General features: G+C 40.7%; 1 protein-coding gene across 4 annotated transcripts in view; it reads right to left on the reverse strand.

Moving 5' to 3' along the window:
• The window catches only part of zfyve26 (zinc finger, FYVE domain containing 26), a 101,459-nt gene that overhangs the window by 50,605 nt on the left and 23,774 nt on the right, over positions 1-27,080 (reverse strand). For all 4 annotated transcript variants that reach the window (XM_072569092.1, XM_072569093.1, XM_072569091.1 and 1 more), the window contains 9 exons: positions 20,311-20,403; positions 19,074-19,139; positions 12,166-12,317; positions 8,389-8,581; positions 7,867-8,130; positions 7,275-7,394; positions 3,991-4,155; positions 2,154-2,381; positions 625-730 (listed from right to left, as the gene is read on the reverse strand). In XM_072569092.1, the coding sequence (XP_072425193.1) occupies positions 625-730; positions 2,154-2,381; positions 3,991-4,155; positions 7,275-7,394; positions 7,867-8,130; positions 8,389-8,581; positions 12,166-12,317; positions 19,074-19,139; positions 20,311-20,403 (1,387 nt within the window). The remainder of the gene's footprint in view (positions 1-624; positions 731-2,153; positions 2,382-3,990; positions 4,156-7,274; positions 7,395-7,866; positions 8,131-8,388; positions 8,582-12,165; positions 12,318-19,073; positions 19,140-20,310; positions 20,404-27,080) is intronic.

Genomic DNA, 27,080 nt, shown 5'->3' on the forward strand with positions numbered 1-27,080 from the left:
GAGTGACTCGAATTGGTTCAAGATTGATATCAGTGATGCTGGGGACCTCAGGAGGAGGATGAGATGGATCATTCACTTTGCACTTCTGGGTGAAGATGATTGTAATATACTTCAGCCTTGTCATTTATACTCACGTGCTGGGCTCCCATTTGTCCCACTGAGGATAGGGATATTGGTGGAGAGCCATCATATACAGGTAAACAGAAATTATTCCCTCTGGTAGAGGAGCCCAGAACATTTGGAAATTACCTCAAAGTCAGTCTGTTCAAGGTAATGACACAAAGCACATTCACTCGATGGGTGATGGAAATCTGGAATTCTTACACCAAAAATATTGCTCAGTCTAAGTTTCAAAACTGAGATTGATACATTTTTGTTATGTATGAGTTACTAAGGGATATGGAACCAAAGCAGGTAAATAGTATTAAGATACAGGTCAGCCTTGATTTAACTGAATGATAGAATGTGTTCGAGAGGGTGAATGGCCTATTTGCATTCCTAAATATGGTGCGATCCGACCAATACAGGATAAGTAAGGAAACAATAAACACCATGTAAAAACACGATCGTTCATGTGTATCGCACATTGAGTACGAGAACAATTATTGAAATCATTGCTCATACCGATCAGGTGAAGTTGGTTTCTCGAAAAGTAAATGAGCAAAAAGTTGTGATGGGGTCTGTTGCAGGATTATAAAGGAATTTCCTACTTTGACTTCTGCAAATTGATCTATGATGGAGAAAACACAGTTAGATTGGTGATTGCTCATACTGTCCAAAAACAACGATGTCAACTTCACAACCATACACTCATCATCAAGTCAGCTGGCTGGCATTATAAAGTAGACAGTGTGGTCCTGGAAAAGCACAGCAGGTCAGGCAGCATCCGAGAAGCAGGAGAATCAATATTTTGGGCAAAAGCCCTTCACAGCAGAAATTCCTGATGGAGGGCTTTTGCCCAAAACATCGATTCTCCTGCTCCTCGGATGCTGCCTGACCTGCTGTGCTTTTCCAACACCACAATCTCGACTCTGAAATCTTCAGCATCTGCAGTCCTCACTTTCTCCTGGCTTTCTAAAGCATACAATGTAATTTTCCTCTATCCTTCCTGTTAAAACTTGCATCTATGCCAGTCTTTCCATTTAATTTGATTGTTAACTTTTTAAAACAATCAGTTACTGAATTACTTTAAAAACAAATGTAAATGCATATAGATGTGATCAGATGGTCTATGGAGTGACAGATGGAGCTTAATTTAGATAAATGTGAGGTGCTGCATTTTGGTAGCGCAAATCAGGGCAGGACTTATACACTTAATGATAAGGTCCTCGGAGTATTGCTGAACAAAGAAACTTTGGAGTGCAGGTTCATAATTCCTTGAAAGTGGAGTCACAGGTAGATAGGATAATGGAGGAGGAGTTTGGTATGCTTGCCCTTATCGATTAGTGCATTAAGAATAGGTGTTAGGAGATCATGTTGCAGCTGTCCTGGACATTGGTTAGGCCACTGTTGGAATACTGTGTTCAATTCTGGTCTCCCTCCTATAGGAAGGATGTTGTGAAATTTGAAAGGGTTCAGGAAAGATTTACAAGGATGTTGTCAGTGTTAGAGAGTTTCAGCTAAGTGAAACAACTGAATAGGCTGGAGCAGTTTTCCCTGGAGCATCAGAGGCTGAGGGGTGACCTTATAGAGGTCGTTTATAAAACCATGAGGGGCATGGATAGAGTAAATAGACAGTCTTTTGCCTGGAGTGGGGGAGTCCAGAACTAGAGGGCATAGATTTAGGATGAGAGAGGAACGATTTAAAAGGGACTTAAGGGGCAAGATTTTCATGCAGAAGGTGGTGTGTGTATGGAATGAGCTGCCAGCGGAAGTGGTGGAGGCTGGTACAATTACAACATTTAAAAGGCATCTGGATGGGTACATGAATAGGAAAGGTTTAGAGGGACATGGGCCAAATGCTGGCAAATGGGACTACATTAATTTAGGATATCTGGTCAGCATGGTCAAGTTGGACCAAAGGGTCTATTTCCGTGCTGTACATCTCTATGATTCTTTGCAATCAATTTGTGACATGTCATACCCATATCTCGATTCATACTTCGAACAAGCACAGCTGAAAATGTGTTAATGTAGCTTGTGACATGTCATACCCATATCTCGATTCATACTTCGAACGAGCACAGCTGAAAATGTGTTAATGTAGTCAAATATGCTTCGCACATAGTCTGCTCTTGTCTGGTCTTTATCTATCACATCTTGAGTGTGCTGATCTAGGTTTTTCAATAGTTGCTTCATATGGTTTTGGATGGTGTGGCCTTCTGGATCTTGAGATCGAGAACTTGTTTGTTCCAAGCAACTGAGTAAATTTCCTTTTAGATCTAAAATAGAAAAGTTTTTTTCATAGCCACAGAAATATTCATTATGACCTGCATTGAACTTTATAGATAATTTATGCAAAGAAAGCGACATTTGAAGAAAAAATATTAAAATGTCGTAGTACAATACCAGTACACAAACTGTTACACAATTGAAAAGGTTAGTGACCTTACTGAAGAGTTAGAACGTAAAACATTACAGCATAGCACAGGCTCTTTGGCCATCTATGTTGCGTGGACCTGTGGAACCAATCTGAAGCCTATCTATCCTACACTATTCCATTTTCATCCATATGTTTACCATTACAGTTACAGTTGTTCACAACTGAAAGGAAAATCTTCCTCATCAATGCTTGCAAAAAGCTTTATTAAATTAAAATATTTCTTCAAAATTACAGAACATTAATCTGTCCAAGTTTTAGTTTGTTAGTTTAGAAATGTTCTTGGATATGATGTTATCCGCACAATAACACAATTCAGATGAGTGAAGTTGAAGGTTATAAGCTGATGTACCTAAATGTAAAATGATAAGGATAAAAATTTATCCATTAGACAACTTCTAAATTAATAGGTCAAATAATTACTTTTCATGAGTGTTCTGGAACACTCATGAAATGTACTAAAGTATATTTTGACTTGTGTCTAATTCTGATTAAACGGTAACAGATATATAACCTGCTTGGGGAAAAGGAATATTGTACTTGATATTGTGATTGAGCTGCTTGCGACACGAAAGCAGTTTACTCATGACAATGCCAGATCAATTCAGTTTGTATGTACTGGATTGTAACAAGCTCTGAAACCTGAATGATATATCAACATTCAGTACATTATTTTGCTAAATCCCTAAATCAAGCTGTTGCGGTATGGATATTTTGAGACCTTTGACCTCTCGCAATCAAATTTAGTTGCAAGTTTGTAGTGATGTCATCAGATATGCTTACCAGTACTATTGAGACAGAAAGGAGGAAGCTTGGTTAGAATATAGAGCATGACAACAATGGGTGTTGATTAACTCAGTTGTCTAAATGGCTGCTAGTATGTGATTCAGAGTAACACGAACTGCTCAGGTTCAATTCCCAATCCAAATGAGATAGACTTGGAAGATACCTCCTTGCCTGCCTCAAACGTAATGTGTAATGGTGCCATTCAAGCGATATCCCTCTAACAGAGAGAGAAGTCTACAGCTAATTAGCTGTCTACCTTTGATAATAATAGGAATATGAGTTTATTTGCTTTTCATATTACTAATTTCAATAAATTTAATCCACGAGATTAAATAGTACATTTGACATAACAAATAACATCCCTGAGCTAAGATGCCTAATCTTTTACAACTAAAGCATGCTAGAAAAATTAAAATTTCTCACATCTGGCTTATGAAACTTGATAAATGGGCTACATAGTAATTTCATCAGGCTGTTTTTTGAAACAAAATGGAAGAATTATAAACATTACTGACTTTTTTTGGCGACATTGCCCTGTGTTAGGAGAGTTTTCAAGAATTAAGAGATCCAATTTCACACCTTTTAGTACACACACCATGATTAGTGCAAAACTATTCTGAATTGAACAGGAAAAGGATGTGATGATATCTATTTCTGATACTGACCAGGAGACTTCATTGCTGTTTGAAGTTTTTGTGTGATCTGTTCCAGGCACTCTGATAAGTTGAGCTGTAAAGTGACACAATCCTCAGAAAGTGCAGGGTAACATGCTAGTAGGAGCTCTATCAAACTGCAGTTCAGGTGGCTGCCAACTCTGTCCTCAGCAGGTTCTGCCAAAAAAGATAAAATGCTATTGGACAATATTTGAATTATGAGCAAATATCAGATGCATTCCACAGCTTTTTGTCTTTTCAGAAACTGAATTACTGACTGCACATATAAAAGGCTCATCAGGTGATGTTGTATGTAGAAAACCACTGCACACGAAGAACATGGTATTGCCATTAGGTGATGAACTATCCTAAAACATTCTACAGTTTCAGAACAACCAGCCAACAAAGATCTGTGTTCATTAGGTGATAAATTAACAACAATTAATTTTATAGCACTTACAAATATCCAATAAAACCTGCAAAACTAAATGAATGATTGTACATATTGAGTTAAGGCACAAATTAAAATGTTATATTTTGTATAATGTTCTCTACAGCTATTACACAATTTGTGAAGCAGAATGCTGAAACCCAACCAACTCCATTTACTACTAGTTAGAACCCTGTTATTCAGTATTTTGTACAAGTGCCCATAATGATTTCAAACAATGCATTTAAACTGTCATATACTAACCACATATGGAAGCAATTCTCACATTTTAAAAAAAATTGCAGCTCCTATTGGAGCATTTGCATCTGAACTTTTCACTGAACTATGATGGGTGACCATTGCCTCTAGCAAGCTAGTCAAGCCTCAGGCAAGCACCACAATTCCACTGCACTATTTTTATCAAGTTACAGTGAAGCACAACGCAATTCCACAGTCGCTCATCTGTTAAATATATGAACATACAATTAGAAGCAGCAATTAACCATTCAGCCCTTTGAGCCTGATCTACCATTTATTAAGATCTAATTTGGCCTAAACTCCACATTCTCACCTACACATAATAATCTTTGGTGTGGTGGTTTCTGGAAATCTTAAGTACAGTATATCTACCAGTTTAGATTAGCTTACTTACAGTGTGGAAACAGGCCCTTCAGCCCAACAAGCCCATACCGGCCTGCCGAAGCACAACCCACCCAGGCCCCTTCCCCTACATTTACCCCTTCACCTAACACTACGGGCAACTTAGCATGGCCAATTCACCTGACCTGCACATTTTTTGGACTGTGGGAGGAAACTGGAGCACCCAGAGGAAATCCACGCAGACACGGGGAGAATGTGCAAACTCCACATAGTCAATTGCCTGAGGCAGGAATTGAACCCGGGTCTCTGGAGCTGTGAGGCAGCTGTGCTAACCACTGTGCCACCATGCCGCCCACGGTGGTACTTTAACCACAGCATATCAAACTGTCCAGCTCTAATTTGTTTTTTATAGCTTCTAATATTTTCTAGATAATAGATGGCAAACTAACTAGCTCATAATTTTTAGCTTTCTGTTTCCCTCCCCTTTTGTATAAAAGAGTTACATTTTCCATCTTTCAATCTATCTCCCTGAATTAAGGGGATTCACTAGCCACTTCTACACACAGGATGACATCCATTAGGGCAAGGGCACCCGACAGCTCACAGCTCGAAAAATTTCTACAGCACCATTTTCCGGTAACTGTAATTTTCCCCGACTTTCTCCCATCCTTCCATTTCCTGATTTATTGCAGCTTCCAAGATATTATTTGTGCCCTCTATTGTGAAGATTAATGAAAAGTACTTGGTCATCCGCCATCACTTTATTTTCATTTATTAACTCTCCAGATTCACTTTCTGGCGAGCTTCCTTTCGTACTCTAAATGTTTTGATGATCTCCTATGGTCCTTCATTCAAATGATTATAATAGAAAGTCTAAATAGTTAAGGCACCAGCACTAATTCCTGTGACTCCATTCATCACATCTTTTCAACCCTAAAATAATCCATACCAACATAGGATTTAGGAGCAGATGTAGGCCTTTTGGTCCTTTAAACTTATTCCACAATTTACTATGACCATGGTCTCAGCTCCATTTTCCTGTCTGAATCCTATAACTATTTACACTTCCAATTTAGTTATTTTGATTTTTTATTTAACTTTGAATTAATTTATGCAAAGTCTGCTTCCAGTTAGGTAACCAATCTTCTATCCACACTATTATGTTGCTCGCTAAACCAAGATCTTGTCCTGCGTAGTAGCTTTTGATGTGGTAAGTACAACTAACCAAATGTATCCCTTTTTCCAGAGTGCCCCAAAAAACCTCAAAAAATTGGCCAATTGATTTCCCTTTCACAAAACCATGCTAAGTCTGCCTGCTCCCATTGAGATTTTCTGAGCACTTCATTACATCCTCCTTAATACAAGATTTCACCATTTTCCCTTTGAGAACCATTACCATAACCGTTTCTGTCTCCTTTTTTGAACACAAGAGTCTCTATAAACGTAATGAGCCATAGAAAGAAGAAATATCTCTATTTGATCCCTGGTTTGCACAGAATGAGCCAACCTTGGCTGAGGAATGTTATACATAGTACAACTGGATTGGACAGTTTGAACTATAGAGAGAAGCTGAATAGGTTGGGTTTTCTTTCCCTGAAGCGTGAAGGCTGAGGACTGACCTTATAAAAGTTTATAATCATGAGGGGTATGGATAAGGTGAATAGCCAAGGTCTTTTTCCCAGGGTAAGACAGTCCAACGGCAGGTGGCATAGGTTTAAAGTGAGAGGGAAAAGATTTAAAAGGGACCTGAGGGACAACATTTTTCACACAGAGGGTGATGCATGGAACGAGCTGCCAGAGGAGATGGAAGAGGCTGTTACAATTACAACATTTAAAATACATCTGGATGGGTATATGAATAGGGAGGATTTAGAGGGATGTGGGCCAAATGCTGGCAATTAGTACTAGATCGGTTTAGGATACCTGGTCGGCACGGATGAGTTGGACTAAAGGGTCTGTTTCTGTGCTGTACAAATCTCTCACTCTATCACTGGATTAGGGAGGAGGGATTCCCACACTTGCAGTTACGCAGCAATGCATATTACATAGATGCAAGTGTTGAAGATATATTAGGGATATGGCTTAATCACTCCAAGGCCTAAATAATTCCAACATATTCAGTCAAGGCTCATTTTGTTAAAATAGTGAAAGGCAAATTGAATCCTTTGAACTAAGCTGTGCTAAGAATTATCAGAGAGAGACACACACATAAAAGGGAAGTTTCAGCCCATTTCCATAATCTTAAAGACAAGGAAGGTTACTGTACTGGCTTTGATTTGTCCGTGAGAGCTGAGAGAATAGTTCAGGATTTTGCTCATTCGCTGAAGAACTGCAGGAAAACCCTGGATCCCATCTGGATTATGACGAACATAATTGATCTTTCTACCTGCAGGATATACAATGAAAGGTAATATTAATTAATTAGATATGTATTTACTGAAAATAGAAAAGCATAAAAACTCAAAAGTATCAGTATTTGTCTTCAATGATATGAAAGAGTTTTTTTTTAATAAAAAAAGTACGGTTGAAACCAAGCTTATATTGTTTACTCCAAACAACTACATTTACTTTACGCTGAGATTCAAAGTGCTGCACAGTACCCAATTACATGGGAGCTCTCTTCTGATTTGATGGGAGGAGTACTTTGAAAACAGCCACTTTAAAATGAATCTGAATACCTGCAAATAAGGTGCGATCTTAACATGCACTATGTCTGGAAAAAAATCTAATCAATGCCTTCAACAACAAATTACTAACATTTTCATTAAAATAGCTGTATTCGCAAGCTCATGAAATCAAATGTTTCCTACCAAATACCTTTGTAAACTGTTGTTTCAATTAGAAACTATAGGTCTTACCTTTCGACTCAAAAGTAGCCATAAGCCTCCTTTCTGCAGTTTCTAGGAGTTGTTTACAGGTTTTCCACAATTGGCACTGGGTACAAGCAAGGTCAAATATAGCCATAGCAGGACCACTGAGATCCTCCAGAATCTCATGCAGAGGATTAGTTGGCTCAGTTTTTACTTTACTCTTCCAGAAGTCCTCCTGCAATGTGGAGTTGGCAACCTCAGATGAATTAATCAGCTTCTCAACGACATCAGAAATGGAATAAAATACCATACCTATATGAGATGACGACAATAGGGTGAACATTACTGTTTGCCAAACTACTTGTAATTTACAATATATAGAAATGATGATTCTTCTGTCAAAGTGAGGAAGTATGCCGCCTGAGAAAGGAAATAAAATTTCCTAAGATTTGAGCACAAAAATGTGCACCTTTCAAAATATTGCTGAAAAGTTATGAACAAAACAATGTTTTCAAAGTGTTTAATAATTCCAGTGTTCAAAGTCATACCTCAAGGAACCCTAACAGTTACCTGCTGCTGCTGCATCGCCAATTGCTTGAAGTGTGAATCTTCCAACACTTAATTTGTGACTGGTATTATCTATGCCTTTGTTCTCCATTTTCTGTTCCACTTTGGCAAGTTCATTGATCACCTGCTGATATCGTTCCATAAACATCAGTTCACCATAGCAGTAAGACGACTGCAACTCAAACATTAGCACCACCTGCCAAGAAAGCAAAAGACAATCCAGTCAATCAGTAACTTAGGCAATTATGCTAAACGATTAAAAGTGACACATTATGGTAATACGGTACCACACTTATAGCTACAAACCTCTGAGAAATTGAAATAACTAACATATTGCATTGCACTGTTCAGAACTTGATGCAACAATTCACTGCAAACTCCAGTTTGTTAAAATTTATAACAGTTTCAGCATTAGTCAATAAATCTGTCACATTTCAGAGGGGAGTCAAGATCAAGTTCAAACTTCAAATTAAATAGGTGTTGAAGTGAAGCAAGTCTGGCCAGCTGAGACAGAAATGTTTGGGATTTGCGAAACAGAAGTGAAAGGGAGTAAGACAGGAGAGAGGGAAGAGCAAGAAGACATTATATTTACTTTTCTGCTGTGTTTGATGAATGCTTTTAGAACTTCACTTTCAGGTGGTGAGCAAGACTGGCATTTATCTTCTGGGCTGTCATTGTTTTTCTTGATCATTTTCTTGAATGGCTTGTTAGGTTAGACTCAACAAGTTGGTCAGGACTTGAGTTACACATGACAGGTCAGGTAACAGCAGACTTTCCCTCATAGATCATTTCAGTTTCCTATTAAAGCTATTATATACTTTGTAACCTACAATAAATGGTTATTTGTCCCTCAAGGAGCTTATCACCAATGGAGTGATCTTCAGTTTCTATCTCCTACATGAATTTGCAAATAATGTCACAATAATACAAATGGTTATGCCAAGACAAATGTGCCTAAAAACACTCAAGCTAGAAAGATTCCAGCTGGCACGAAGTGACCACAATGTGAACAGCTCTATTGTCAAATTACCATTTTACTTAGCACATAAATGCACATCTTTTAATTCACTTACATTGTCCTTCTGATTGCAGCTATTATATGCATATTGCTCTGTTCTTGTAGGGAGCTCAGAAATCTGAGGATGAATATATAGGAACATAGAAGTAGGGCAATCAAGCCTGCTATACCATTCTAGATCATGGCTAATCATCCACCTCAACATCACTGTTCCATACTATACCCATATCTTTTCATGTCATTGATATCTATATATCTACTAATCGTTGTTGTTAGCCAAAAAATCCCACCACCATCCCAACTCACTGAATTAATTCCATTGTGCTCAGCAGTGAATCTTTGTTCAGTCAGGAGCCAACAGCATGTAGGCTAATTTGTCAAAGTGTTAATCTTTCCTACATGCCTCGCTGTCAAGAGCTGATGGATTATTTTGAAGTAGTATCACAACTAACCCAAACATTGCCCTCGCTCAATACCCATGAGGGTTTTCCTTTCTCCAGCCTAGCAATACTGTGTCCCCACCACTAACCCTGAATGAAAACAATTCAACAGATACATCAGCAACCAAATTTCCTGATTCAGCTAACCAATATAAAAGTTCAACAGCATCACAGAGGAAAGAAAGCATTGATATGGCCGCACATACGGGACAAAAAAACTGTTCAATCTAAATGAATTAGGAAGAAGTTACCCGAGACCAAAGGGCATATACTGACTCGCAATATCTTAGTCTTTTTTTGATGAGTTGAATACTACACATAATAGACCCATCCATCCACTTGGCACACAAAGGTGACTAACCCCTGGGCAATGTATCTTAGGAAGAGTACGTTAGGAAGACTGCTAGTGGACATGCAGCACTGATTGACTAAAATGATCCTAGAGTTAAAGGGCTAAACTATGAGGATAAGTTGTTTAAATTGGGCTGTATTTCTTTGTGCATGAGAAGATTAAGGAATGGTCCAATTGAGCTCTTTAAGATAAAGAGTTGATCAGATAAATGGAGAGACCACTTCCTCTGATCTCGAAGGTTGATCCATAATACAAGTGCTAGGCATTCAAATCTGAAGTGAAAAAGTACATTTTCCACACAGAGGGTGATGATATTTTATGACTGCATCTCCCAAAACGTTGTTGAGTCCAGGTCAATGAAAAATTCTTAAACTAAAATTGATAGATTTTTTTCTTAGGCAAAGAATTCAGAGGTTACAGAAATAATGACAGTCATAGGTTGAGTCAAGAGTGTAATCTAACTGAATGACAACAAGCTGAATTTCATAGTCCTGTTCTCACGCGCCAGACCAGGTAACACAATTAGAGTCACAGATAGAGTCATACCTGTCCATGCCAACCCAACCCAATCTAGTCCCACCTGACAGCACCTAGCCCATATCCCTCCAAACCCTTCCTATTCATATACCCATCCAAATGCCTCTTAAATGTTGCAATTGTACCAGCCTCCACCACATCCTCTGGCAGCTCATTCCATACACATACCAACTTCTGCGTGAAAAAGTTGCCCCTTAGGTCTCTTTTATATCTATCCCCTCTCACCCTAAACCTATGCCCTCTAGTTCTGGACTCCCCGACCCCAGGGAAAAAAAACTTTGCCTATTTATCCTATCCATGCCCCTCATAATTTAGTAAACCTCTATTAGGTCACCCCTCAGCCTCCGATGCTCCAGGGAAAACAGCCCCAGCCTGTTCAGCCTCTCCCTATAGCTCAAATCCTCCAACCCTGGCAACATCCTTGTAAATCTTTTCTGAACCCTTTCAAGTTTCACAACATCTTTCCGATAGGAAGGAGACCAGAATTACACACAATATTCCAACAGTGGCCTAACCAATGTCCTGTACAGCTGCAACATAACCTCCCAACTCCTGTACTCAATACTCTGACCAATAAAGGAAAGCATACCAAACGCCTTCTTCACTATCCTATCTACCTGCGACTCCACTTTCAAGGAGCTATGAACCTGCAATCCAAGGTCTCTTGTGAAGATTCGTGACATAAACAGGCATTCTTGAATGATCTATGCAAAATGTCAAGAGGCTAAAAATATGGTGATGTCTTCTCAACAGCCAGGAACATGCAGAGATGGTGACAAATAATGCCCATTCAAATAATAGGGATTACCTTTTCATACAGTTTTAGTCACTTTTCTTTCAAACACTAAATGGTAGAAAGCTAATCGACTACTACAGTTCAAAATCACTTTTCCAATCAGAAAGCTTTAAATCGCATAACACCATAAGCTGAAATGTCTCGTAAAATATTCAAATTTAAAAGTATAACTAGCCAATTTTGTTTCCTATACAACTTACATAAATCAAGAAAATATGTCAGAAATGTTCCTCTTGAAGCCGCTGATTAACTTAAGGCTGCCCCTTAAAATAAAGTGATGCTGATAACACATCCTAGAACATGATTCAATACGTGCTAACAGCACTCCAGTTCAAGTAACCATTCTTAATTGCAAATCCACAACGTTTTTGAGCAGCCAGGGTTATGGACAGGAGAAAGCAGAGGCAAGAATTACAATACAGGAAAACAATCACATCAAAATCAGGTTTTGATAACTTCTGAGAAATTTCCACAAAAAGTTAAATGTGTGAGATATCCAAAATGAAAGGAAAAAGCCTGAGCAGAAGAATGGTTGATTTCAAGTCAACGTCTTACATTTTGGTCTTATTTACAAAGCTCAGCTTATACGCTAGAAATTGATATTAATGCATCACCTTGGAAACAGAATTCAGTTTACCTGATGTGCTTGAGCAAAGTTTCCTCTCAGGATGCAGGAAATCAGAAGAGATTCTGGTGGAGCCAACATCATGGGAATTAGAAGATTATGCCGTTGGACTTGAGGCTTAAATTCCTGTTCGTTTGTTACAGCAAAATGTACCATACTTCCATCTGTAGAGATAAATTTCAATAAGCACCAAATGTTAGGTGGGAAAACTACAATACAAATACGATGCATTCAACTGAGTAAAGAATTAACGTACTTGGTTCTATTCTTTGAGGAGCTTTATTTCACAGAACAACGTATCAGTTGGCATAAATGTAGATAGGTATGCAGGTTGTCAGATGTTTGAAGATAGCAAAATGCTCCACTAAGTTACTTTCCCCAACATTAACAGGCCAAGATTCAGTGAGAACAGGCAGTGAGTAGCAAGGTCAGGAAGGAAAGCAGTAAAGAGGACAGTTAATGGTGGAAGGACTAGGCAGGAGTAGGAGAGACAGGGGGTGAGGTGGTGACCATGAGAGATGGCGAGTGACAGAAGTTTGTCATTTGTAGGTAGGATTTCCTTGGGATGGCGTGGGGCCTAGCAAAGTTTGAGACCGAGTGCAGAGCTGGCCAGGAGTCATGGAAAGTAGGTCATGGAATTAGCCTGGGAGTCATACTTTTAAATCAGGGAGTCTGCGTTCTTAAGTCCAATGGTCAGTAATGTGAGGTGCTGCTGCCTCAGTGCTACGGATTCAGCTACAACAACCAAGGGTATTGAGAGACTGGGAAGAGGCCATACTGATAATGCAGAGGCTGTATGTTTTCAGGACTGTTTTTTCCACAGTGAGGGAGGGGCAAATTGGAGTACCTAGTGAAATAGCAAAAGATCAATTTTGGAGTATTTTGCCACTGTTAGGATTTATTTTTTGGAAGATGTAGAACTATAAGTGAGAGATTTACTGAGGTATTATTGTGAGACTTGGCATTGTGGTGAAGGAATTGTACTGATATCGTGAGGGCTATTGGTAGCTCAGTGCAGTGACGGAGGCTGACCAAATTGGCTTGAGATTGAGGTATAGATTTTACTGAGGGGGTTAAACTACTGACATCGTGGCTTGGTGTCAGGGTTTAATTTGACTTAACTTATGTTGCTGAAGTGGGATTCAATTTTAGGGATTAGGAGTTGGACTGACATTCACCAGTAGGCACCAAAGATCAGGATATGGATGGTATGGGGGGGGATCAGGGAAAGGTGCACCTGAAGTATGAGATCATGTATATATCTGTGGTGGTCTGGGCCTTCAATTTTAACATGAACAAGAGTTACTGGCTAAATGAATGAACCCGACACAAAATATGAACCATCCTAAGTGGTCAGCGGTTCTTCAAAATGAGCACCTTCCGGAAACTCCTCCAAATGACTAGGCCCCAGACCTACATGCCTTCAATGCTCCTCTGGATAATAGCTTACAGTGTAAAAAGTTAAATACAGATTTTAGGCAGATCTGCTCGTCCTAAACAATGCTCATCAACTTCATAAATAAAACAAAGTAGTCTTTAGGTGGCAAGAACCACAATTCCATAACACGTGGATAAAAGATGGCCTTCAATGACCATGTGATACATAAGTTCATTCTCAACATGGCTACTCTACAAAAGAAAAAGATGAGCTGACAAACGCTGTATTCCTGAGCCTAACTGCACTCTGTTGGAATACAAAGAGCTCTGATGACCACCATGTGCAAGCTTTGCAGTGATACAAAGTCAATTGATTTGGCCACTCCCACTGCAACCTTGGAGCACCCCATTAATCCTGCGGCTATCTGATGGACTCATAGCAAACAACATATGCGGTAATGGTCAAATTACAGAGGAAGCAGCTGAATTCAGTTCTGAAATCCCAAAAATGCACAGGAAAAATAAAATGTAGGGTTGACCGGTCAGAGAACAGCCACCTCGACACATGTGAAACACTGGTTCTAAAAGGAACTGCGTCTCCCTCTCCCTCTCTCACGATTCTCCATATGTTCCTTCCCTCACTGCTTCCCAATGGTCAGAAAATATCACTGAAGGATCAGTAAAGTCACAAGGGAGGAGTGCTCAGATTAGAGGATCTATCTGGGGACCAGTTCAGCAGAATGAAGTTGACTTTAAGGAAGTCAAAACTGGTCCAAGGTAACGGTCAGTTAAACGGCTTGAGCAAAGTGAGTGGACCGGGCTCCAAGTTTCAGCTAGTCAATGGAGTTGTGCATGCTGGGCCTGAATTTCAGTTAGTTGAGGGGTGAGCTGAATTTCAAGTGGCAGGGGCAAGAGATAAGTGACCATACACTGCTTTGTAAACAGACACCTGGCAAAGATGGGATCCCAGTTGAATTGTTCAAGCATGGAAAGTCACAGACATTATCACACCTTTGCAACCTTGTCATTCTCTGCTGGAAAATAAGGTTCATTCTTTAGCAAGTACAAAAATGACAAAAACAAAAGGTAACAGTAAAGGCTCCCACAACTACAGAGGTATCTCATTCCTTAGCTTTATGAGGAAGATATCTGCTAGTGTCACACTATTAACTTCACACCTAGAATACCCAAGAGCCCAGCATGGTTTCCATGCCAACAGATCTACTGTGAATTTGATTTCCTCCATATGTCAATTACAAGAGAATTATGGGGAATAGGATAGATCCTTTTCGGCATTCAACATCAGCAGCTAGGCAGAAATCTCAATATTTGGGAGAAAAATGGTTGTTCAGCAAAACTCCTCAAACTCATCCACTCCTTTGATGATAACATACTCTGCACTGTTTAGTTTGATGACTTCACATCCAGCAATTTCATATCAAGAATGGAGTTTAACTGCTTTGCATCCTAGCCTCACTCTCTTTTTAGTTACGGAAAACATTTTTCACTCACTCACAACAAAAACCCGAAAAGTTATAGAAGTACAAAAGTACGGAAGAGTAGAAATATCTTATTATATTACAGTAACATTAACAATAAACTCTTCAAGGTACAGTCATCTCATATTTACTTTACTTAACCCACATTAGAATAAACTCAACTTAAAAATAGCATTAAATTACAATCCACTAAAACTAAATTACATTACTTCACTTGCCACACCTCCACCGAAGCTCCCATCCATGGAAGCAACAGTTATTATACCTGTATTATTGAGGCCTACCCTCCCCGGGGTCCCCAGACCACCATATACAACCCTCATGGCTATATAAAGGCCCTAATCAGTATTGCTGACAGGTCCATGTCTACGTAATTTAGAAAGGGCACTAATGTCTTATAAAATTGCTCTGTTCCATTGCACACCATACTCGCCAGATAATCTTTAGGGATGTGCTCCATCACAACTCTGTGCCACCCTACAAGTCCTGGAGGTTTTCTGATATCCAATTCATTAGGATGTTCTTCCTCGCACAGTGTGAGAGAATATTTAACAACCTCTTCCCGTGCTCACCCAAAGAGGGCAGATTCGGTAGTTCCAAAGGAGAGATCTTCCTTAACTTCCATTTACAGGATCTTCTCTAGCTCATTCACAATGGCACCCCAGTATCTGCGAATCTTATAGCAGGATCAAAAGCAATGCGTAAGGATGCCTATGCTATTTTACATTTGGGACATTTCGGAGAAGATCCTTCCTTAAACTTTGCTAACCTCTCTGGTGCCATAAGGGCCCTGTGGAGGTTCTTCAATTGCATCGCTTGTGCTTTATTGCGTATTGAAATTTTCTTTACATTCCCCCACGTATCCTCCCATGTTTCTGATGAGATTTCTTCCCCAACTCCTGATTCCAAATCTCCATATCCCTCAGGGCGTTCCCTCTTTGCAGATGATATTTGGCATTAACCGAGAGAGCGCCCCCACATCGAAGCACTCTTCTTTCTATCTCCAAACTGTAGGGCTAGGCCAAGTACGTGGTCTTCTGTATGTAATCCCTAACTTGGAAATATCGGAAAAGGTCCCTATTAGGGATCCTGTATTTCTGACCTAGTTGGTTGAAAGACATCAAGACTTCTCCCCCAAATAAATCTCCCAGACAGGAGATTCCTTTAGCTTCCTATGATCTGTAGCCAGCGTCCATTGACCCTGGTCTAATTCCTGGGACTCCCACTAATGGGGTGAACGGCGAAGTCTTAGGCAAATAGCCCTCACCCTGCCACATCATCCTCCGTGCTTTCACCGGATATATAATAATCGGACTCTCAGTGCTCAACTACAGATCTCATCTTATCCATAAACACTAAGTTTATGAGGGAACATCTTGCCTGCAATGCCTCAAAATCAAGCCATATTGACCTCGAGTCCTTACGCACCCATTCATCTGCATATGACAACAGGGCGCCTATTTGTATCTCTTCAGATCTGGGAGGTCCACCCCCCTCTACTTCTTCTCTCCCCCCCCCTTCTCTCCCCCCCCCTTCCCCTCCCCCCCTTCTCCCCCCACCCCCCTCCCTCCCCCCACCCCCCTCCCTCCCTTCTCCCCCCCCTTCCCCCCCCACCTTTCCTCCCCCCCCACCCACCCCCCTCTTCCCTCCCCTCTTTCCTCCCCCCCTTTCCTCCCCACACCCCCACCCCCTTTCCTCCCCCCTCTTTCCTCCCCCCCACCCACCCCCCCTCTTTCCTCCCCCCCTTTTTCCTCCCCCCCCCTTTTTCCTCCCCCCCCTTTTTCCTCCCCCCCACCCTCTTTCCTCCCCCCCTTTTTCCTCCCCCCCCACCCTCTTTCCTCCCCCCTTTTTCCTCCCCCCCACCCTTTTTCCTCCCCCCCACCCTCTTTCCTCCCCCCCATCTCCCCCCCCTTCTTTCCTCCCCCCACCCCCCCTTTCCTCCCCCCACCCCCCCTTCTCCCCCCCACTCTTTCCTCCCCCCATCTTCCCACCCCCCCCCCCCCCCCCCCCCCCCGCCCCACCAACACCACCACCACCACCAAAATATATTTGGTAATGTTAATTCCATGTATTAACATATATAACTAAAAAATTACAACCTCAACAAGTAATAATTAAACATAATAATACAAAACAACAGAGGAAAACAACCCCACTCCTAAAGACAGAAATAAAACAGGATAAGGTAACCACCTCCCCCCACCAACATTAACTAGACCCCCCAGCCTATATATATTTAAAAAGAAGGGGGTGGGAGAAAGTCGAGAACAAATAAATAAATCCCTCTCCCCACCCCTCAAAGATAATATTAAACAGTAAGGTTAAAAAAGGGATTAATATAAAAGAAAGGGGGGATGTAAACTGAAGTGGGGGGAGAGCAAAACAACATCAATTAACTCTTACAATTTATCTAAGAGAGTCCAAATATTCCTTGGCCTTTTCTGGCGAGCCGAAGTTATACACGGACCCCTCATGGTTAAAGCGCAGCATCAATGGGTAGCGCAAGGAGTACTGAATATTTAATTCCCTTAAACACTTCTTCGCTTCATCAAACGCCTTCCTCTTTCGGACCAGAGCTGGGGAAAATTCCTGGAATAACAATCTTGGATCCTTTATAAATCATGGTTTGGGGATCTTTCCCAAGATTTCTGGAAGCTTCTAAGAGCATCTGCCTCTCCTTATAGCTCTGCAGCCAGAACAGGACCGGGCAGGGGCGCTAGTTCGAGCCGGGCCCGCGTATTGCAACCTAATAGGCCCATTCCACCCTTACCTGGCCTGATCCAGCCTCCAGACTTAAAAGCTGTGGAAGCTACTGTACGAGAAACGCTGTAAGCTGGCCTTCCTCTTCCCATTCGGGAAGGCCCAGCAAACGAATATTTGTTCGACGACTTTGATTCTCGAGGTCGTCAATGTGATTCTCTAAGGTCCGGACTCGCTGTTCGAGAGTCCAGACCCGATCCATGGCTGCTTCTGCTGTAGTTTCGGAGGTCGCGGCCTTTAGCTCCGCCCCTCTGACTCGGCGTTCAATTTCCTTGATGTCTCGGCCGTGCTTTTGTAGCGAGGCCGAGAACGAGTCCCATCGGCTCCGGGACTCTTCAATGAAGGCATCGATCTTCGCATCGAGTTTAGAGATTATATCCGTGAGGCTTGCCACCGTAGGTAAGTCCCCCGGGCGGCTGCGGACGCTTTTGCTGCAGCTGGAAAGGGTGGGGGAGGGGTTCCTACCTGCTGAGAACTGCGGGCTCCCTTCCTTCTAGTCATTTTTACTGGAGATTAAATTATTCAAATGCAGTACTAAGCAACTAATTACATTACGTAAAAATTGTTTTGAATGATTTGGTGGGGTGGGTGACCCACTTTGCCCAAGTCTTGGGAGGAGCACTATAGACTCAGACTTGCTGGGTCGTCGGCATCTTGGATCCCCCGCCACCCACCCTCTATCACCTCCACACCCCTCCACCGCCTCCTCCCCCCCACCACACCCTCCAACAATGAAACTCAGATTTATTAACAGTTTTTGAAGGGATTTTCTATTCAAATCCACCCTGAAGATATTGAGCGACAAATTCATCACATCAGTTGGTGGTACAAATCTACAGACCACATTCTCATCATCTACTGCCAACATAAATCTCATACATCAAAAAGGAATTACACAGCAAACCCAATGTCACTTGTTACCATTAGCTGGATGAAAAAACAATGAATCTATATATCTCTTCTAGAAAATTACTCATTGTGTCCAGCAGTATCGCGATTAAGTGGATTAGCCATGGGAAATGCAGGGTTACAGGGATAGGGTGATGGGATGAGTCTGGGTGGGATGCTCTTCAGGGAGTCAGTGTGGACTTGTTGAGCTGAATGGCCTGTTTTCACGCTGTAGGGATTTTGTTCTATATTCTATAACACTACAGCTGTTTGTTTGAGAAAATGAAACTAACTCTGTCGAACTACAACGCTGGGCTTGTTAGATCTGAGTCAAATAAAATAGAGAAAAATCTCTGAAGTAATTACTGAAATTTTATTGCACAATAATTAACATACCCGAGGTGCTTGTACTTAAATCTCCACTCACACTCTCTACTGTTAAGTGCGAACTTGTTCGATGCTCTGTAATGACAGAAAGAGTGAAAACTTTGAGAGAGAAATGAAACTTGGAGAAATGAGGACCTGCAGCATTTCAAGTTATAGAAAGGCTACTCAAATATTATCGTGATAAATGAACTTCCTGATGTGAAACTGACTAGGAAGCTTCTGAAATCAAGCTTTACTTCTGGTGTAGCTAACTCATCTTAGAGCATAATAATCAGGGAGCAATTTTCTGCAGAGATGCATGGGTATGAATGGGCAAGCTTTAAGACTTGTACAAAACGGATACTGGGAGCAATGAGCTCTTAAAAGAATGGATAAAAACAATGTCAAATAAAAAACAAATCAAAATGAGTGCAGTGTTGCATTTTCTTACTATGCTTATTTAATATCATTATATAATGAAGCTATATTTAGAAGATTAGAACACCTGGATTTCATTGCACCAGAAACATAAACAATCTCACATTCACAGATAATGCTGTGGTATGGATGAGTTATGCTGGTAAACAATTTAATACAGTGCTTTTTTTTAAAAAGAAAGTTAAAATAATGGCTTCTAGCAAAAAGCCAAAAAGGAAAATCTCAATTGCTAGGCAAATGCATTACCCTATTCTCATTATGCAAGATGCTAATCACTGCTTTGAATTTATCAGAATGACTGAATAACAAGAGCTGCTTTCAACACAAATTGATTCTAACATCAAATAGAATAAATGTCAGTACAATAGACCATCTGTTCAAATGTTACATTTGGTCAACACTTCCCTACGAATGAACGTGTGGGCAACCAAACAATCGAAAGACTCAAAGCCTTTGAAATGCAGACATACAGAAGAATGTTGAGAAGATATTGGAAAGAGTAAACAGTAAGCATGTCCTAGGAAGAATGAAATTCAAACAAATTACAATAGACATAATCAAGAGCTGAAAACATAGTTATTTTTGCCAATAATCTAATAAGATGCAACAACTGACATTAAACTCTGCTTGAAGGTCTTATCAATGGTAAAGGGAACCAAGGAGCATGAGAAGTTTCCTGGACATGCAATTACAAAGGAATGAACAAACATGAACCATCAGGGGGCAGTGAAGGCACCATCAAGTAAAAGCAGCTGGAGAGAAAAAACAGTAAGACAGAAGGAAAGCAATCCATATTTTTCAGAGGAGAGGCAATTTTGACATTTCTTACCCATCCTTTTTCTTCGCATTCTGCTTTGCCTCTTTAGTGTAGAATACTTTGCCAGCGGCCGGTGATTTTTAGTGAAGCAAGGCAAGTCGCCTTCTACAAACCAACAGAAAATACATTTACAAATGCAACAACTTGCAGAATATAGCATTTTTAACATGATAAAATGTTCTGAGTATAACACATTGTAGGAAACAAACATTAAAAGCCATGAAACAAGCAATTTATTCATACAAGACATTGTATTATCCCCTTCTTCATTAGAACACCTTAACTTGCTGTGGTGCATGCTTCATCTGAGCTTTGAGACTACCAATTTCCTTCTGGCTAAGAAACTATAGGTAAAAGAGCTAAATACAACCTGGCCTTCAAATTGACATCCACACATATTCACTATACCACAAGAGTCACTAAATAACAATCAAGAGCTGATTTTTTTTTCTTTTGCTGCTCCTGAACCAGGGAATTCTGAACCTACATGTTAACTGAAGGGGCTCCAATGTTTCAGTGACTAAGAGAAAAAAACTGGGCTTGACGTTGAGTCAGGGATTCTCCTGCTTTTAAGGATAAAAACTACCCACCCCTCCAACTTTTTTCTCCCTCAAAAATGCTAAACATAGGTATATACAGAACAACCTCAGTTAACCGAACATCAATTATCCAAATTTCAGATTAACTGAACTAGATCTCAAGGTCCTGTAAAAATGTTATCCATTATCTGAGCAATCAGTTATCCAAACAAATACTCCCCCCTCAACAGAAGTTGTTCTGTATTTGTTATTTTTATTGTTTTTGAGCTCTCTTGGCACACAAGTGAAAGATGTAGCTTTTTCACATCCTCTTAAATGACTGCCATCATATTTATCACAAATAAACATTAGGACAGTAACAGTGCAAATAAATGCCTAAAATGTGTACCAGCTAATTGTCGATGAGTAATCCACCGAAACAGGATGGAAGTCTTTCTGGATCTAGTTCCAGAGAACAAAGTGGGGCATGTTACAAAGGAAACACACTTGAAAATAGTAATCATAGCATTAGGTTTTGGATAGTTCCAGGGAACGAAGTGGGGCTTGTTACAATAGAAATTCACTTTGAAAATACTGATCATAGAATTAAGCTTGGAATAATTGCGAAAAGAACAAGGAACAATCAAGCGCAAAAGTAATGTTAGTGAAATAAAGTCAGATCTAGCCCAGGTACATTCAAATCAAAACTTTACAGCCAAACAATAATTGAACAATAGAAGTTTATCGAGGAGGAAATAGGTCAGGTAGCCACATTCCGACAAGGGTGAAGACAATATATCCAGAGCTCAAACTCCCTGGATGACTATTGATAATGTGTTAAAAATACAACAAATAGAGGATTCTTGTGACAATTGCCAAGTTAATTACTAGAGAACCAAAATAAACAATGATTAAGAGGAGAGTTTGCCATGGAACCCAACCGTGTGCATGCTGGAAGCCAGCATGCTGAAAGAATGTAACATTTACAGTGCTACATTTGACTATTTCAAAATATCTGCGAAATGCAATTCTCCTAGAAATAGGGACAAAGGGCTGAGTAAAGTTTTCTATGACAAACACTTCTCTCAGAGCTGCTCAACTCAGAAGAGTTTTTTTTTAGATTAGATTACTTACAGTGTGGAAACAGGCCCTTCGGCCCAACAAGTCCACACCGCCCCGCCGAAGCGTAACCCACCCATACATCTACACCTTACCTAACACTATGGGCAATTTAGCATGGCCAATTCACCTGGCCTGCACATCTTTGGACTGTGGGAGGAAACCGGAGCACCCGGAGGAAACCCACGCAGACACGGGGAGAACGTGCAAACTCCACACAGTCAGTGGCCTGGGGCGGGAATTGAACCCGGATCTCAGGCGCTGTGAGGCAGCAGTGCTAACGTTAAAAGGTTAAAAGTCATTGGGAGACAATAATCGTGTGTGCGAGAGTGAGTGGGGGGGAGAGAAACAAGAGTTAGACACCATGTTAGGCAGTACTGCTTTTAGTGATATTTTTGGAAGGCAACTTAACTACAGGAATTGTGCGGGAAAGAACCAGGGATGTCGTAGAACAGTTGAATAGCTCAGTTTCCTGAGAACTCCCAGAAGCCATGGGAGCTCAGAGGAAGCTGTGTGTGACCAATAGTACAGTACAGCAGAGAGTGAGGATTCAAAAGCACCAAAGCAGTAATTGCTAGATCAAACTAAGCAAGATTTGAGCGTTTTTCCAACACTTCCCACTTTTATTTCAGATGCCCAGCATTCAGAGTCATGGAGTCATAGAGGTGTACAGTATGGAAACAGACCCTTCGGTCCAACCCGTTCATGCAAACCAGATATCCCAACCCAATCTAGTCCAACCTGCCAGCACCCGGCCCATATCTCTCCAAGCCCTTCCTATTCATATACCCATCCAAAAGTTTCTTAAATGTTGCAATTGTACTAGCCTCCATCACTTCCTCTGGCAGCACATTCTACACACATACCACCCTGTGTGTGAAAATGTTGCCCCTTAGGTCTTTTTTATATCTTTCCCCTCTCACCCTAAACCTATGCCCTCTAGTTCTGAACTCCTCGACACCTGGGAAAAGACTTTGCCTATTTACCCTATCCATGCCGCTCATAATTTTGTAAACCTCTATAAGGTCACCCCCTCAGCCTCCGACACTCCAGGGAAAACAGCCCCAGCCTGTCCAGCCTCTCCTGTAGCTCAGATCATCCTTGTAGATCTTTTCTGAAACCTCTCAAGTTTCACAACATCTTTCTGATAGGAAGGAGACCAGAATTGCACGCACACAGTACCACACTGCTATTACATTGCTGAATTCTTTGGTAAACTTACAGTCAATGATGATTAGGATAGTGCAGTTGATGGTATACATGTTGTGTATACAGACCTTCAGAAGGCATTTGATAATGTACCACAATCATTTTGTGAACAAATACATCTCTTATGAGACAGTGACAGTATAGATATAAAACTGGCTCAGGAATAAAAATAGAATATTAATGAATAGAGGTAGTTCTTCTATAACATAATAGTTTGTGTTCTTGTGCAATTCTGCATTGTAGAAAACATGTTTTAGAAACAGTGCTTAAAGTTGGTGATACAATCGCGGTACAGCCAACACATTTTAAAAGTTCATGTTTTAGAAACAGTGTCCCCAATTTGTCAATCGTAGTAAGTTTGTTAGTGAAACACATGATATAGCAGAACGACGTGTAGTTGTTTATCACTCCAGAGAGAATTCTACACTAGTTGTTTTATGTAGACTCTGCAGCAATGCATTAAACACAAGGTCTTTAAGAAAAGTGAGCTAAGATGTCTGCCTATAGTGAATGCACTTCATGGTAGAGATGTTCGGACTATGGCATACAGGAGAACTTATGTACACAAATGTATTTCAATCCAACACTAGTGCTCCCCAGGGTTTGGTTTTTGAACTAGGGCTTGGATGTAATAGCTGAAAATGTGTTGCTGGAAAAGCGCAGCAGGTCAGGCAGCATCCAAGGAACAGGAGAATCGATGTGTCGGGCATAAGCCCAAAACATCGATTCTCCTGTTCCTTGGATGCTGCCTGACCTGCTGCGCTTTTCCAGCAACACATTTTCAGTTCTGATCTCCAGCATCTGCAGTCCTCACTTTCTCCTTGGATGTAATAGAATGAACTACATGTCCACAAATAACATGAAAATCAGAACCACAGTAAACAATATGAAAGTTAGTTTGGTAGTTTCACAGGACACAGACTGATGTAACAGATAAACACATGCAAGTGAAATTTAAGCCAAAAAATATGAACCAATGATATCAAATTATTGATGAGTGATCATAATACACAGGAGCAGATCATATCAAAATTTATAAGAGTGATCAGAAGATCGCAAGACACAGGAGCAGAAGCATTGAGCTGCTCTGCCATTCAATGAAATGACGATAAGCCCCAACTTCACTTCCTTGCCTTTTCCCATCAGCCTTGATTTTCTTACGAATTAAAATCTGTCTCAGCCTTGAATACACAGTCCTCTGTTTTAAAAGAAATACACAGATTCACTACCTTCAAAAGAAATTCTTCCTCAGCTCTGATCTAACTGGCTGGTTCGTTATTCAGATTATGACCTCTGGTTGTAGGGAACCACCTCTCCAAATTTACCCTGTCAAACTCCTCTAAACCTTAAATATTTAATAAAATCATCTCACATTCTTCTAAACACCAATGAGTACAGACCGAACCTACTCAACCTCTCAGCACAATCCTTCCACACTGGGGTTCAACCTTGTGAACCTTCTCTAGGCTGCCTCCAATGTCAGCAGGTCTTTCCTTAGATACGGGGCCAAATCTATTCACAGTATTCTAGGTATGGCCTAACTGTGCCTTGTATATTTAAATAAGATTTCCTGATTTTTATACTCCATTCCTTTGAAATAAAGGCCAACAACCCATTTGCCTTGTGTTACCTGAACTTGCATGTTAGTTTTTCATAGCTTATGCACAAAGACCCCCAAATCCCTCCGGGCTGCAGCTCTCCTCAGTCTTCCTCCATTTAAATTATATTCTTCCTGCCAAAGTGCATAACCTTACATTTTCCCACATTATATCCACCTGCCAAGTATCTGACCACTCACGCAATCAGCTTATGCAGACTAACCCACCCAGACCCATTCCCCCTACTATTCCACATTATCCCAGACAAATGCAGTTAATCAACACATCCCTAAACACTGTGGGCAATTTAGCTTGGCCAATTCATCTAACCTGCACATCTTTGGATTGTGGGAGGAAACCGGAGCACCCGGAGGAAACCTATGCAGACACAGGGAGAATGTGCAAACTCCACACAATCACCCAAGGCGGGAATCAAACCCAGGTCCATGGCACTGAGAGGCATTATTTGTTGGCTTTTAAAACATGACAATTCTCTGGCTTACCACTAAACTTTGCCACATTATATGTATGTATTTTTTTCAATTTGATTTCATTTTTAACTTCACTGGTTAACCAAGGTTGGCTTATCCCATTCCGAGAATCCTTCTTTCTCACTAGGATATACTTTGTTGTGAGCCATGAATGACTTTCTTAAACATCTGCCATTCTTCCTCAATCATCTCAGCTGCTAAACTCCTTTTCCAATTCACTCCAGCCAACTCTGTCTTCATTCCTTTATAATTACCCTTAAGTTCAGCACATAGTTTCCCACACAAGTTTTGCATTCAAACTGAATACCAAATTATATTATGATATGGTCACTGTTTTCTAGGGGGATCTGACATCATTTATTAAACCTGCCTCATCACATATTACCAGATCCAAAGTAAACTGATCCTGGCTGCATCCATAACATCGTTCTAGAAACCGTCCTGAGTACACACTATTCATTCTTCCTCAGGGTTACCTCTGCCAATCTGATTTTCTCAATCTACATGAAGATTAAACTCATCACAATTAATGTATTGCCTTTTTTATGTATCCTCATCATCTCCTAAATTATTCTCTGCTCTCTAGCATAACTGCGATTGTGGCCTCGAGACTACTCCCACCAGCATTTTCTTCCCCTTGTTATTTCTTATTTTTGGGACAGCTCAGCGGTTAGCACTGCTACCTCATGGTGCCAGGAACCTAGGTTTGATTCCAGTTTCAGGCAACTATCTGTGTCGGGTTTGCACATTCTCACAGTGCCTGTGTGGGATTCTCCCGACTGCTCTGGTTTCTTCCCACAATCCAAAGATGTGCAGGATTAGGCTGATCGGCCATGCTAATTTGCCCATAGTGTCCAGGGATGTGCAAACTAGGTGGATTGGCCATGGGAAATGCAGGGTTCCAGGGACTGGGGGGAGATATCTTCAGAGGGTCAATATGGACTCAATGGGCCGAATGGCCTGCTTCCACCCTGTAGAGATTCAACGATATGGACCCTACATCATCAAATCTAAGGTCACAGAGATGAAAGGCAACATGAACTAAATGGCACCTTTATTAAAGAAGGAACAGAGCAGAGTTGAGTGTCTGTATACAAATCTTTGAAAGTAAGCAAGCCATTCAAAACAGCATATGAGAGACTTGGCTTTCTCTGGTATTTTTAGTGGAGAACTCAGGCAAGTTACCCATCTTCACAACATTGCATCGATTTTGTTGCTAAATCTAACAGTAAGGACACATAGCATGCGGCTGAAGGAGGATATCCATATTTTTGCATTTTGCTGCACACATATGAAAGCTAGAATTTGCAGTATTCTTTAGCTCCGATTTAATGGCAGGGTCTACTCATCTCATCTAAAAATTTCCCTAACAAAGAGCCATAAAGCTGACTGATGTCTGGAAATGTTTACTTACAACAATTAGATTTTATAGCTTTAAAGGAAGAATTGGTTTCAACGTAGCTCAAGTAGACCACACTAATATAAAATTTTCAAAGCATTTGACTTCCAAACAACAATCCAAAAGGGAAACATATGAAAAAAAAGACTATAATTATTGTACATTAATTAAATTAATGGTACATGGGAAATAGGAATAAGCAATTTGGGCCACCTAGCCTGCTCTGCCATTCTGGTCATGGCTTATCTTCATTTTCCTGTACAATTGCATTTCCCTTGACATATTTAAACTCTGATATCTATCGATCTCTGTCATGAATGACTGAGCTTCCACAGCCCTGCAGGCAGAGAATTCCAAACACATTACTCACAACCTTCTGAGTGAAGAAATTCCTCTTCTTTTAATCTGAGGCTACGTCTCCCAGTTCTACCAACACACCTTTCCCCCA

Source organism: Chiloscyllium punctatum, chromosome 4 (assembly GCF_047496795.1).
Source record: "Chiloscyllium punctatum isolate Juve2018m chromosome 4, sChiPun1.3, whole genome shotgun sequence".
Taxonomy (NCBI): domain Eukaryota; kingdom Metazoa; phylum Chordata; class Chondrichthyes; order Orectolobiformes; family Hemiscylliidae; genus Chiloscyllium; species Chiloscyllium punctatum.